The 12610-nt window shown below is 38.2% G+C and overlaps 1 protein-coding gene across 2 annotated transcripts; it reads left to right on the top strand.

Moving 5' to 3' along the window:
• The first annotated feature begins 6492 nt into the window (after nucleotides 1-6492).
• Nucleotides 6493-12198, top strand: LOC113508879 (uncharacterized PE-PGRS family protein PE_PGRS54-like). 2 transcript variants are annotated; one of them, XM_026892042.1, is made up of 7 exons: nucleotides 6493-6568; nucleotides 7385-7418; nucleotides 7694-7735; nucleotides 8330-9564; nucleotides 9685-10255; nucleotides 10652-10821; nucleotides 12078-12198. In XM_026892042.1, the coding sequence occupies exons 1-6, from the start codon at nucleotides 6539-6541 to the stop codon at nucleotides 10813-10815; spliced, it is 2076 nt and encodes a 691-aa protein (XP_026747843.1). In that variant the 5' UTR covers nucleotides 6493-6538; the 3' UTR covers nucleotides 10816-10821; nucleotides 12078-12198. The 2 variants fall into 2 exon arrangements, with proteins under 2 accessions (XP_026747843.1, XP_026747842.1); XM_026892041.1 differs by having other exon boundaries at nucleotides 8330-10255.
• Nucleotides 12199-12610: the final 412 nt, after the last annotated feature.

The raw sequence follows: 12610 nt of genomic DNA, 5'->3' as shown, positions 1-12610 counted from the left end.
AGAAAAGGAAAAAATATAATATATGTTTTAAATGAATGTTGGTAAGCGCATATCTTGGCCAGACGAAGTGCCGGCAAGTGGACTAAGGTGACAATATGGTGGCCAAGACAAGGGGAAAGAAACGTCGGTCGTCCGGGAGCAAGATGGAGAGATGATATAGTAAAGGTCTCGGGTCGAGTTTGGATGAGGCTGGCACAGGACCGCAGAAATATGCACGAGACAGGGGAGGCCTATGCCCAGCAGTGGGAGGATACAGGCTGTGGTTGGTGATGATGAACTCCATAATGGATGAACTAACTCGGCTTTTTGTTTGTTTGTGTTTCTTAAGGTCCACGGAATGTTTGAATCTTCTTTCTTTTACATATAAAAATGAATTGCTGTTTGTAAGTCTCGCTAAAACTGGAGATTTGTCTTATTTTAGTCTTAAACTATTCGTAGCAGTCCAGGGAAGGTTTAAACGGCGATAAAATATGGAAACATTTAGAATTAAATGGAATAATGGAATAAATACAGTGAAATGTTTAAACCCCACATAGGACTCAAACGTAATCGATTCGGTAAAGCAACTGGTCTTGAGTCCTATATGAGGTTTGAATTATTTAATTGTTTTATTTGAGTTTAATTGTAAACGTTGACTTCAATCGTTTTTTAGTAATCTACCTGATATACCAACTAGCTTTTTAGTTGAAATATTTAAGTAGGTAATCAAATTGTTAAATTACATCAAACCTCTACATGTTGATTCAGAATAATACATTATTAAAATAAAACTACATATCTGGATTTAAAATTGATAACCTGTGAGGCCCTGTTAAAAAGCGCGGGAATGAAAAAGTATGGCGGATTTGTCGATTTAAAAGAGTGAGGTTGTAGAATTAAAATCAAACAAATAGTAAATAATTAAGTACAACGATGCTTTAAATTTTTTAATTATTAATTAGTGAAGCTTTTGACATGAAACAGATTTTGTATGTTTTTCAATTTGACACGAAAACATTGATGGCCGAATGTTTTTAAATTGAAAAATGTTTTTTTTAAGTAAGCATTCAATATTGAAATAATCTATTTTTACATTTAATAATTTGAAAAATAATTTTAACAACTTTTTTGTTTTAATAGCTCAATTAATGTTTTCTTTCACATTTGAACAGTTAAGGAATAGTGGTATTAACATTGCAACATAATTGTACGACGAGAAAAAAAAGAAATTTCAAAATATCTTTTCTTGGTTAGAAACCAAATTGTTAAAATACTTAATTGAAAAAACACTTAAAAGTTTAATTTTATTGTGTGTGTGTGTTTATTTATTATTTATTTGATTGATTGAATACAAATACGCTTTTAGTGAGCGTATAAAGCGATGGGATTACAAAATCTGTACAATGATTGCTGTTAATTTGCAAACGGGTGTATCTCTGAATACTTATTATAACAAATAGCACATTTTGCGTAATTGAGTTTAGAAGATTGTGGTGCGATAGTGATTTTCTCACAAAATGAATGTTTTGCACTTGATAATAAATGTTTATGATCTGAAATGGTGTTTTTTACATTAATACCTACCCATGAAACATACATTAGGTATAACTATGTTGGAATACCTGCGCACAAAACAATTATAAGCTAAATTGAACTTATATGTAAACAAAATACTATTATTATTAAAATACTTACAATAAGCATGTAGCTGTACAAAAATAACTACATTATTGAAATACTAGACCAACACATTTTATATTTAATTAAATTAAATACGTCATCATTACAAATAAATACAGTTTTCGTGTCTTCAAAAATATTTCTGGAATATTCCAAAACGCAATTACGTAGGTACTATATCTAATTAACAATATTAACTAAGCATCTGTGCAAACAATCCAAATAACTGTTCACAACGAAAACATTCGACATGACAAATGTCGATTTAGTAAATATAATTGAATATCTCACTAATATTATAAACGCTTAAGTTTTTAAGATGTTATCTAAGTTTGTTACTCTCACGCAATAACCACTGAACACGACCTCCGTGGTCGAGTGGCGTACGCACCGGTTACAAGGTGTCGCTAGCTCTGAGGTCCCGGGTTCGATCCCCGGTCGGGTCAATGTAAAAATTCACATTTCTACATTGTCTCGGGTCTGGGTGTTTGTGGTAACTTCGTTGTATCTGAATTCCATAACACAAGTGCTTTAGCAACTTGCTTTGGGTTCAGAACAATGTATGGGATGTTGTCCGCATATTAGTAGGCTATAACATTATTATCCTAACCTATTTCCAAACACGTTTAGGTCAGCTTCCAGTCTAACCGAATGCAGCTAAGTAGCTACTGGTGTGTTCTTAACAGCGACTGCCTATCTGACTTCCTCATCCCAGTTACCTGGACAACACGAAACCCCCGGTAATCTCTAACTTCTGTCTACCCACAACGACTGTCAAAGACGTGTAAATAAATGCCGGGGCCCACAATTTACCGCGCCTTCCGAAACAAAGAGGATCTCGTTATGTCATAGACGCGATGGTCGCCCATCCACGGACCGACCTTGTTTTGTTACGTCAGGGAAACGAGTGTTTTTGCGATCCACAAATGCTTGTTCTGAGTCTGGGTATCTTCTTTCTGCATGTTAATTGAATGAGAAAAAACCACTTGCGACACAAGAATTGAAAATCTGTGCTTGAGATAAAAAAATTGAACTGACAAGTCAAAGTCACGTCATTTGTCGAAAATAAATGACAATTAGTTTAATAAAAATGTTTATTTCACCTCTTTTACTATTAAAAACATGCTATCGTTATTAGCGTAATAAATTATAAACATAAATATTTAATTATAAACAAATTAACATAATATACATATGTTAGAAGAATGTCAAATCGTTCATCTTGACTGAAAGTCATATTAACTCATGGTTCAATGGTTCAAATTCAAAGACATATTGAATTAGTTCTTGTTAACTGTTTTAAAAAACTATTAAACAATACAGCGAGTTCTATTCAAAACAGGCAAAAGAAAACATTACAAAGAAAATTTTTGACCTATCAAATTTATCGCCGTACTAATTGTTTCTTAACTTCGATGTCTGTTTTTATCATTTCTTTTTGATAGAGGTAACAGACATAGAATTCTAGCTATCACGGATTAGGTTATGGCCTTTATTTTATATTATTGGGTTACAGCATGATGACTGACGGACAAACAGCAGAGCCTAAGAAAAAACGCTCCTTTTTTCGTTATGGCAACCTTAAAACAAAAATAAATCTAAATTAATTATTTTTAGTCATTAGTGTCCATCTGGCAATGCCTCCCTTTCCTCCTCCGATTTATCCTGGTCTACGGCTAACAGGCCCCAGTTTTGTTAAATGGATCCGAGCTTTCCCGCCATTTCCTTCGCAGCCTGTCGTGACTCGTGAGGTCTCTTTTCAGTCTAACGTTATTCGAATTTGGCCTTTTTTCCGGCGTGAAACGCTATTGACTTCAATCCACGTCGAGGGCACGGCGTGGGGATATCTCGGACTTCCACCGACTAACACCACCCGGGCCCCTTCTACTGCTATAGCCAGAGTCACGGGATCGCTCGCGCATACTCTGCGCGATTCTGGCTGGCTCTAGTCCTTTGGACTCCTTCTCAAGGGATAGGTGTGAAAAGCCTTCCCCTCACTCCTCATAGGAACGGGTACGCAGGACGACGCGCCCGACTCCTTTTTGGCTGGAATCTACTAAATAATTATATGCATTGAGTATTTAAATGTCTTTCTTTTACTGCTGCACAACTTTTGTATGTCACTGAACTTCTGCAAGACGGCTGGATAGATTAAAATGTTTCTTTTTGGATGCAAATTATACCCAAAAGCTATATAAGAAACTAGCTGTTGCCCGCGACTTCGACCCCGTGGGTAGAAGATATAAGTTATGATTTATACCTGCCCTGTTTTTTTCACATTTTCCATTGTATCTTCGCTCCTATTAGTCGCAGCGTGATGGTTTATAGCCTAAAGCCTTCCTCGATGAATGGTCTATTCAACACAAAAAGAATTTTTCAATTCGGACCAGTAGTTTCTGATATTAGCGCGTTCAAACAAACAAACAAACAAACTCTTCAGCTTTATATATTAGTATAGAGTATAGATGATGAAGATAAAATAATTATATCATTTATCTTTCATTTACTACTTTGTTTACATTCTACTCGCTTGTAAAAATCATGCAGGACGACGCGTGTTGGCTCCTCCAGTATGTATACACGGTGATTTTTTAGTCGTCTTACAAAAGAAGCCCAGTTCATGTATCCGACGTAAAATACCCCTAGACGCGATTATTATTTTATCATCAACTGAGATAATAAGTACGAAGAAAAATTAAACAAGAGAAATCTGACATATACTCTTAAAAATGATAAAAACGCCGCCGCCCGCGCCCCTCACCATTGTTACAAGGCTCGGACCGCACTCGCTGTGTCTAAAAAACTACGAATTGCATCATAATATTGAATAAAAATTGCATTTCAAATTTATTCAAATCTCATATACCTATTTTTTTTATCATGAATGTGTTCTAGTCATTGGATACATGAACTGGGCTGCTTTTGTAAGACGACTAAAAAATCACGGTGTATATTTTGAAATATATTACGTCAAATATAAAAGAAAAATAAGTATTCAGTACCAGCCACGTCAGAAAAGCAAAACATTTATTAATATAATATTTTCCTCTGACGTATCACATTCCTTTTGGACGTTTTAGGCAGAATACATTATTGAATTAATAAAGTGTGTTCGATTTACAATAAACTAAATCAAATAATAATGCTAATTAACATATTTTCGGATTTATATTGTTTTTCACCATGACACAGTTAATTTAAGGACTGTACACATTTTTAAGAGATTCAAATCTTACTTCAAATTGTTATAATAATGAAAAGAAAATTGAATGTCATTAGAATGAAATCTTTAAAGATGTCATACAACCGACTTTAAATCAAAAATACTGAGACAAACCTGATGAAATTGTTATGGGGTAAAAAAATAACAACATTTTCTCGTTCGGTTCGACTCGCGATCCCGCCGCGTCTGCTCATGATTAAGGACTCCGGTTGGGTCCGAAACTAGTCGGGCTACCCCGATAAATACGCGTGAGTAAACCGTTACATCATTTAATAACATTTTCTCGTCCAATCTGAAGTTCTGGGCCCCGACTCTGCAGTAAGTATACAATGGCCGATGAATGAATGGCAATTGGATTAAATTTGAAACTAATCCTCTTCTCTTAAACATTCAAAAAAGACAATATGGAAATTCATTGGATTGACCGTCCGTCCCGAACAGAATTTCAAATTATTTTGTTAGAAAAATGCTTAGAGTAGGTAATACGAAAAGTGACAATATAATCAAATTTCCATTCATTTATCGGCCATTTGTAAATAGCAGAATTGGGGTTACAAAAACAAAGAAAAGAAAGAGCAGAATAGCTGACACGGCGACTAATGACTATGAACTACGGTAAAGAAATAATTATCAATCTCTTGACAAAAGTCATTATAAATGTAAGTAGTCAAAGTTGAAAAAAAATATCATATTCCAATCATCAAAATATGATATAATATCCCGGGACAACTCACACACGGTTATCTGATCCCAAGCTAAGCAGAGCTTGTGTTATGGTAACCAGACAACTGATAAACTTACTTATATATTTCTAAATACATACATATTATAGATAAATTACACCCAGACACAGAACAAATGATCATGCTCATCACACAACATTTGTCCTGAAACATTTTTATTCACATTCCCTCTGCCATATTTTTGTCCTGGAATCGAACCGAACTCCGAGTCAGGGTCACTAACCACTGCGACACCAAGCCAGTTCAAATTTTAATTATTCTTATGTCTATAAGCCTTAATAATTGGCTACGGATTTTGAATATCTATTAATAAACAAAACGCACATCTGTTTAAATATCTAAAGTTTATAACTCAGTGAGATATGTTGTAGCTAGTTTAAACTCTTGGCTTTGCTTGCCATTGCAAAAAGTATTGTAAACTTAGAAAAAGCGACTCTCGCAATAAGGGATTTAATCCTTGTGTCGCGGGACAATATTCAAGTCACATGCGCAAAATTAAATAATGTTTGTAAAACTCCCGTGATACAAGGATTAAAATCCTTGTTGCGGGAGTCGTTCTTTTGAAAACAATAAAAAACCATCTGTTTAGCTTACATGTTTCATGGGATATGGTTTGGTGACAGACGAATAAAAGCGGAGCCTTTTTATTCTAGTTCCGTTGTTACCCTTTGAAACTCACTAATATCGGCAGCTTACACATTGCCGACCTACAGACAGACAAATATCCAATTTTCTGTATATCATTCTATAACAATACTTTAAAACTGTTTTTAAATATATTATTTGTTTTTTTCCAAACGAAATAAGTAACGTACATATTAATATTGACACAGCGTACATTATTAAACGAAAAATCTTGTTCAATCGTAAATAGTTTATCAAAAACTTTGTGGCACTCATAACTTATACGAAAATGAAGTTAATTATTATATTAAGTATTGTGGTGAGTTTTAATTATTAATTTATACAACTATTAGCTAACGTTTTAGAAGGCCTCTCATAAAGAGAACGAGCTTTGATCACCACGCTTGTGATCTGCCCCACGGTGGGGCGCCATTACCGAAGCTGTTAATAACACCAGCCTGTAACTGTCCCACTGCAGGCCTCTCATAAAGAGAACGAGCTTTGATCACCACGCTTGTGATCTGCCCCACGGTGGGGCGCCATTACCGAAGCTGTTAATAACACCAGCCTGTAACTGTCCCACTGCAGGCCTCTCATAAAGAGAACGAGCTTTGATCACCACGCTTGTGATCTGCCCCACGGTGGGGCGCCATTACCGAAGCTGTTAATAACACCAGCCTGTAACTGTCCCACTGCAGGCCTCTCATAAAGAGAACGAGCTTTGATCACCACGCTTGTGAGCTGCCCCACGGTGGGGCGCCATTACCGAAGCTGTTAATAACACCAGCCTGTAACTGTCCCACTGCAGGCCTCTCATAAAGAGAACGAGCTTTGATCACCACGCTTGTGATCTGCCCCACGGTGGGGCGCCATTACCGAAGCTGTTAATAACACCAGCCTGTAACTGTCCCACTGCAGGCCTCTCATACAGAGCACGAGCTTTGATCACCACGCTTGTGATCTGCCCCACGGTGGGGCGCCATTACCGTTTTTGCAAGCTTAATTGTCGGGAATGCCAGACTAGTTAATTCGGGCAATCCCTATAAGTACGCGTAAGCAAACCGTTGCATCATTAATAATCATAGTCCATTCATCAATCTTTATTGGACCTTTATTCAGTATTTTTTTGTTCTAGGTCGGTGCCGCAGTTAGTGTACCCCTAGGTGGATGTAAGTACTGGCTATTTTTATTTTCCTAAAATCCATTTTTGTATCGCGGAGGGTTTCACAGACAACGTTGAATTTATTAGTTTAAGCCGTGCGTAGAACAAGCATTTTTAATCCACGAATGCTTGTCCTGAGTCTGGGTGTCTTGACTTGTGCATGTGACTTGAATATTTGTGAAACTCTTCACGATATAAGGATTAAATTCTTGAATGTGAAAAATGAAAGTGCAGGTTTTTAATTATAATTAATAATCTAACATATTTGGTCTTTCTTGCCAGTTGGAGCTAATATAGTTGGTGACGCCGCAGCTAAGGCTAGTGGTAAGTTTAATTTACACATACAATATTATGCTGAAATAATTAAGGACGAAAACAAATGCCCCTTTGTGTGTCATTTCAACAATCTTTAATGTGTTGTCATAAAAGAAGTGGAAAGATAAGTGGATACAAATTTGCTTAAAAAAACTACTTACAACATTTATAATTAAGTATAAGAATCGATTTTTGAAATTATTCGATTCGATAAAATTTTAGCTAACAAATTTCACCGTGGCATACAGCCTGTTGACAAACGGACGGGCAGACGGATCCCGTTTAACAGAACCCGAAAAACTTCATCCAAACCTGAATCTCTCTTTCTGCACTTTTAAATTCTTATTGCTATCACCTCAGAATGTCCACTACTGACATATATGAGCCTTTCCACTTTTCCACTTGTCTTTCTCAAGAGCCACGAGTGACCAGTACGGTAAGAACGAACGTAGGTCATCCCACCATCACCGTGTGGGTTTGTGTCGCTGATAACAATTTTATTCATTTACTTTAACCACTTACAACAAGGACTAATGCAAAAGTGTAGTTTTTTTTTAATTAGAGACCTTTCTTTGTCTTTTAAAATAAATGATTAATTACCAGGAGCTGTAAATGCAGCGAGTGCTGTCAAATCGAAGGTCAAAACTGCCGGCCTAGGTGCCGTAGGGGGGGCAGGAGCTGGGGCAGGAGGGGCTGACCTCGCTGCAGAGGGGCTTAAAGGATCAGGCCAACTTGAAGGAGCTGGTCTTGGTGGAGCTGGTGGCCTAGGAGGCGCTGGTGGATCAGACAGTATAGGAAAATCTGGCCTTGAAGGACCAAGCCAACTAGGAGGCGGTGGCCTCGGTAGCGCTGGTGACCTTGGAGGAGCTGGTGACCTAGGAAAAGGAGGATTCGGAAGTTTAGGAGGATCTGGATTGGACGCAGCAGGCATAAAAGATACAGGTGTAGAAGGATCTGGTGATGGACCGACTGGTCTAGGAGGAGCAGGTGACCTTGGAAAATCAGCTGTAGACGGTTCAGGAGCTAACCTTGGCGGTGCAGATGTTAAAGACAAAGTTGGAGGAATTGGAGCTGACGGCTCCGGTCTAGGAGATGTAGGTAACAAAGGAGTCAACCTTGGAGGTGGTGAAAGTCTTGGAAAAGATGCACCCGGCTCAGGTAACCTAGATCTTGGTGGATCTGGCAACCCTACTGGTAAAACTGGTGACAACACCGACAACGGATCTAAAGACATTGGTTTGGATGGATCAGGATTAGATTCGAAATCTGGCATCACTGGAGCAAATGCTGATATTGGAAAAGGTGTTTCAGATGCTAAAGTAGACACTGGCTCTGGTACTGATGCTAAATTAGATGCAGGATCCGATTCCCCAGCTAAAGTAGGCACTGATGAAAGCGCCCCCGCTAAAGCAGAAGCAAATAAGGATGGTCCCGCTAAAGTAGAATCAGATGGAAATGCCCCCGCTAAAGCAGAAGCTAACAAGGATGGTCCCGCTAAAGTAGAAACAGAAGGAAGTGCCCCCGCCAAGGCAGAAGCAGATAAGAATGGTCCCGCTAAAGTAGAATCAGATGTAAATGCCCCCGCTAAAGCAGAAGCTAACAAGGATGCAAAGGATGGTTCCGCTAAAGTAGAATCAGGTGGAAATGCCCCCGCTAAAGCAGAAGCTAACAAGGATGGTCCCGCTAAGGTAGAAACAGGAGGAAGTGCCCCCGCCAAGGCTGAAGCAGATAAGGATGGTCCCGCTAAAGTAGAATCAGGTGGAAATGCCCCCGCTAAAGCAGAAGCTAACAAGGATGGTTCCGCTAAAGTAGAAACAGGAGGAAGTGCCCCCGCCAAGGCTGAAGCAGATAAGAATGGTCCCGCTAAAGTAGAATCTGATGGAAATGCCCTCGCTAAAGCAGAAGCTAACAAGGATGGTTCCGCTAAAGTAGAAACAGGAGGAAGTGCCCCCGCCAAGGCAGAAGCAGATAAGAATGGTCCCGCTAAAGTAGAAGCAGGTTCAGGTAGCCCAGCTAAAGTAGATTCCGGTTCAGATGCCCCTGCCAAAGTAGACACAGATCAAATTGCTCCCGCTAAAGTAGATACTGGCTCAGATGCTCCCGCTAAAGCAGACGACGGTGGTAGTGCCCCCGCAAAAGTAGATTCCGGATCATTGACCGACGCTAAACTCGACACAAAAACAGAATCCGCAACAAACATCAAAATTGATTCAGTAAAAAGCGAAAAAACAAACCTCATCAAAGGGTCAAATGATGATCTAAAAGTAGGATCAGGTGATGATTCGAAAACCGGTCTAGATTCAAAAGCAGGCAAGGATAGTACTGATAATAAGAATGGGCTAGCAGCTAATCTTGGTTCTAAGGTTGGTGACAGTAAAGTTGGAGATTCCTTAGCGGCTGATGGTGGTAAAGACTGTGGGGAGTGTGCACTTAACGCCGTGGGAGGTGGGGCTGGTGCTGCAGACGGAGCTGGTGGAGCTGGTGGGGCTAAAGGAGTAGATGTCAGTGCTGTTAAGGCGGCCGCAGCTGGTGAGTATATTACTTCTATATTAGTAGTGGTTATTGCTCCTGTCGCCTTTACTGGAGAGTTGCAAATCGTCAATCCAGTTTCTGGACCTTTAAGAGATATTTACCTTTAGAGATAAACGCAATTTGAGCAATTTTAATGCAAGTACAGCGTAAATCATTACATAAAAAACATAGTTTGAGTGTTTTTTTTATGAAAATATATTATGTTTACGATGCCTTCTGGAAAAAGGTGAAGATTTCAAAAATGTTTGTCTTCAATCCGAATGTTTGGCTCCCGATGTTACAGTTACGTTACAAAACTCAAAAAAAAATCTCTATCTCAGTTACAAAACTTTCATGCTGTCTAACCTTATTCAACCTGCCTTCAGAACTATTTAAAAGCTTGTTATATAACAGGTGCGGCTACCAAAGTCGCCGCCGCCGCAGCGAGTAAAGCCGCCGCGAAAGCATCGAAAGCCGCCGCAGCCGCCGCCGCTGCTGCTAAAGTCGCCAGCGCAGCTAAAGAAGCTGTCAAATCTAAACTCGGAGGCTTTGGCAGTGGTTTATCGTTTGGCTTTTAAATAAAGGTAAATAAGTCTAAAACAAAATTATAAATTGAGAGAATCTATAATTATTAAATATATCAGACTAGCTGTCCCGGCCAACTACGTACCGCCTAACTGCCAGTTGATGTATATAACTATTTCATGCAATTTTTCCATATTTTAAAACGGTTTAACCCTTCCCTGGTTTGCTACAAATAATTCAAGACGCGTTTATAAGCGTATTCGGTTTAGCCGTTTTCGAGTTTAGAGCGAAACTAACAGCAATTCATTTTTATATAAAAAAAGATATTGATACAGATGATACCTTCGGGCGCTTCATGCCGATTACTGGCGAGAAGTGGCCAAGGATCGGGTAAAGTGGCACCCTCTCGTATCAGAAGCCAAGACATTTTGGGTCACTGAACCAACAAAGTATTTACTGAAAGTAAATTTACATACTCACGCGTATTTGTAAAAATGCCTGACTATTTTCGATCCAACGGGATCATGCATTTCGATTAACCAAATTTTATCATATTATACCGGTGTCAAACATGGCGAATTTATCACAAACCTTGTTTGAGACAAGCAGAAATTAAACCAATCAAGTACGAGTCAGACTCGCGACCCAGAGGGTTCCATACAAAAATTAGGTATAAGAAAAACGTGTTTGCAACAAAAATTGGTTAACATTAGTTTGAGCGATTACCAACAGTTTCATTATATTTGTTCTTATGGAGGCCACTAAAATGAGTGAAATTTAAATGAGCTTCAAGAGTTGTTAGATTACAGCCTAGGGACAGATAGACGGACAGACAGCAGTTTCATATACACGGTTATTTTTTTAGTCGTCTTACAAAAGGAGCCCAGTTCATGTATCCGACGTAAAATACCCCTAGGCGTGATTATTATTTTTTTTATCATCAACTAAAATAATAAGTACGAATAAAAATTAAACAAGAGACATCTGAAAATACTCTTAAAAATGATAAAAACGCCGCCGCCCGCGCCCCTCACCATTGTTACAAGGCTCGGACTGCACTCGCAACAGAGCTGTTTCTAAAAAACTACGAATTGCATCAAAATAGGTATTGAATAAAAATTGCATTTTAAATTTATTCAAACTATACATGAACGTGTTCTAGTCATTGGATTCATGAACTGGGCTGCTTTTGTAAGACGACTAAAAAATCACGGTGTATTTTATCGTCAAAAAGCATTCAGGCTTACTACTATATCTATGTATCTATTTAGAGTACTTCTTTTTGTTTTATTACAACAATTATATTTTGTTGCAGATTACTCCTGATCGGTCCAGCCATTAACGCGAAAACGCTGTTTAGCATAATATAGTTATTAAAACCTTTTTATATATAGAATTCATTGTAGATACTTGAATAAAAACTTCAAAAAATCCAATTTGACTGTTATGTTGTTATATGTATATTATTTTATTCGTTATCCGTTTCAGAAATAATAATCAACATCTAGTGTTATCGGCATCATTAGACTAGAGTTATCGCTTGAGCATAGTTCCAATCCATGCCATGGCACGCATTAATCTATACTAATGTATAAAGCTGAAGAGTTTGTTTGTTTATTTGTTTGAACGCGCTAATCTCAGGAACTACTGATCCAAATTGAAAATTCTTTTTGCGTTAAATAGACCCTTAATCGAGGAAGGTTTTAGGCTATAAACCATCACGCTGCGACTAATAGGAGCGAAGATACAATGGAAAATGTGAAAAAAACAGGGCAGGTATAAATCATAACTTATATCTTCTACCCACGGGGACGAAGTCGCGGGCAACAGCTAGTAATTTAATAAAAT

The sequence above is a fragment of the Trichoplusia ni genome, chromosome 3, assembly GCF_003590095.1.
Source record: "Trichoplusia ni isolate ovarian cell line Hi5 chromosome 3, tn1, whole genome shotgun sequence".
NCBI lineage: Eukaryota > Metazoa > Arthropoda > Insecta > Lepidoptera > Noctuidae > Trichoplusia > Trichoplusia ni.
Note: the sequence above shows the minus strand (reverse complement) of the source record. Positions and strands in the feature narration are given on the sequence as shown.

Bases quoted from the DNA above. Each gene is read 5' to 3' on its own strand.
- LOC113508879 (XM_026892041.1), top strand. From the start codon at position 6,539: ATGAAGTTAATTATTATATTAAGTATTGTG. The intron at 7,419-7,693 runs GTAAGTACTGGC...CTTTCTTGCCAG, and splicing joins TAGTGTACCCCTAGGTGGAT to TTGGAGCTAATATAGTTGGT. The intron at 10,256-10,651 runs GTGAGTATATTA...GTTATATAACAG, and splicing joins TGTTAAGGCGGCCGCAGCTG to GTGCGGCTACCAAAGTCGCC.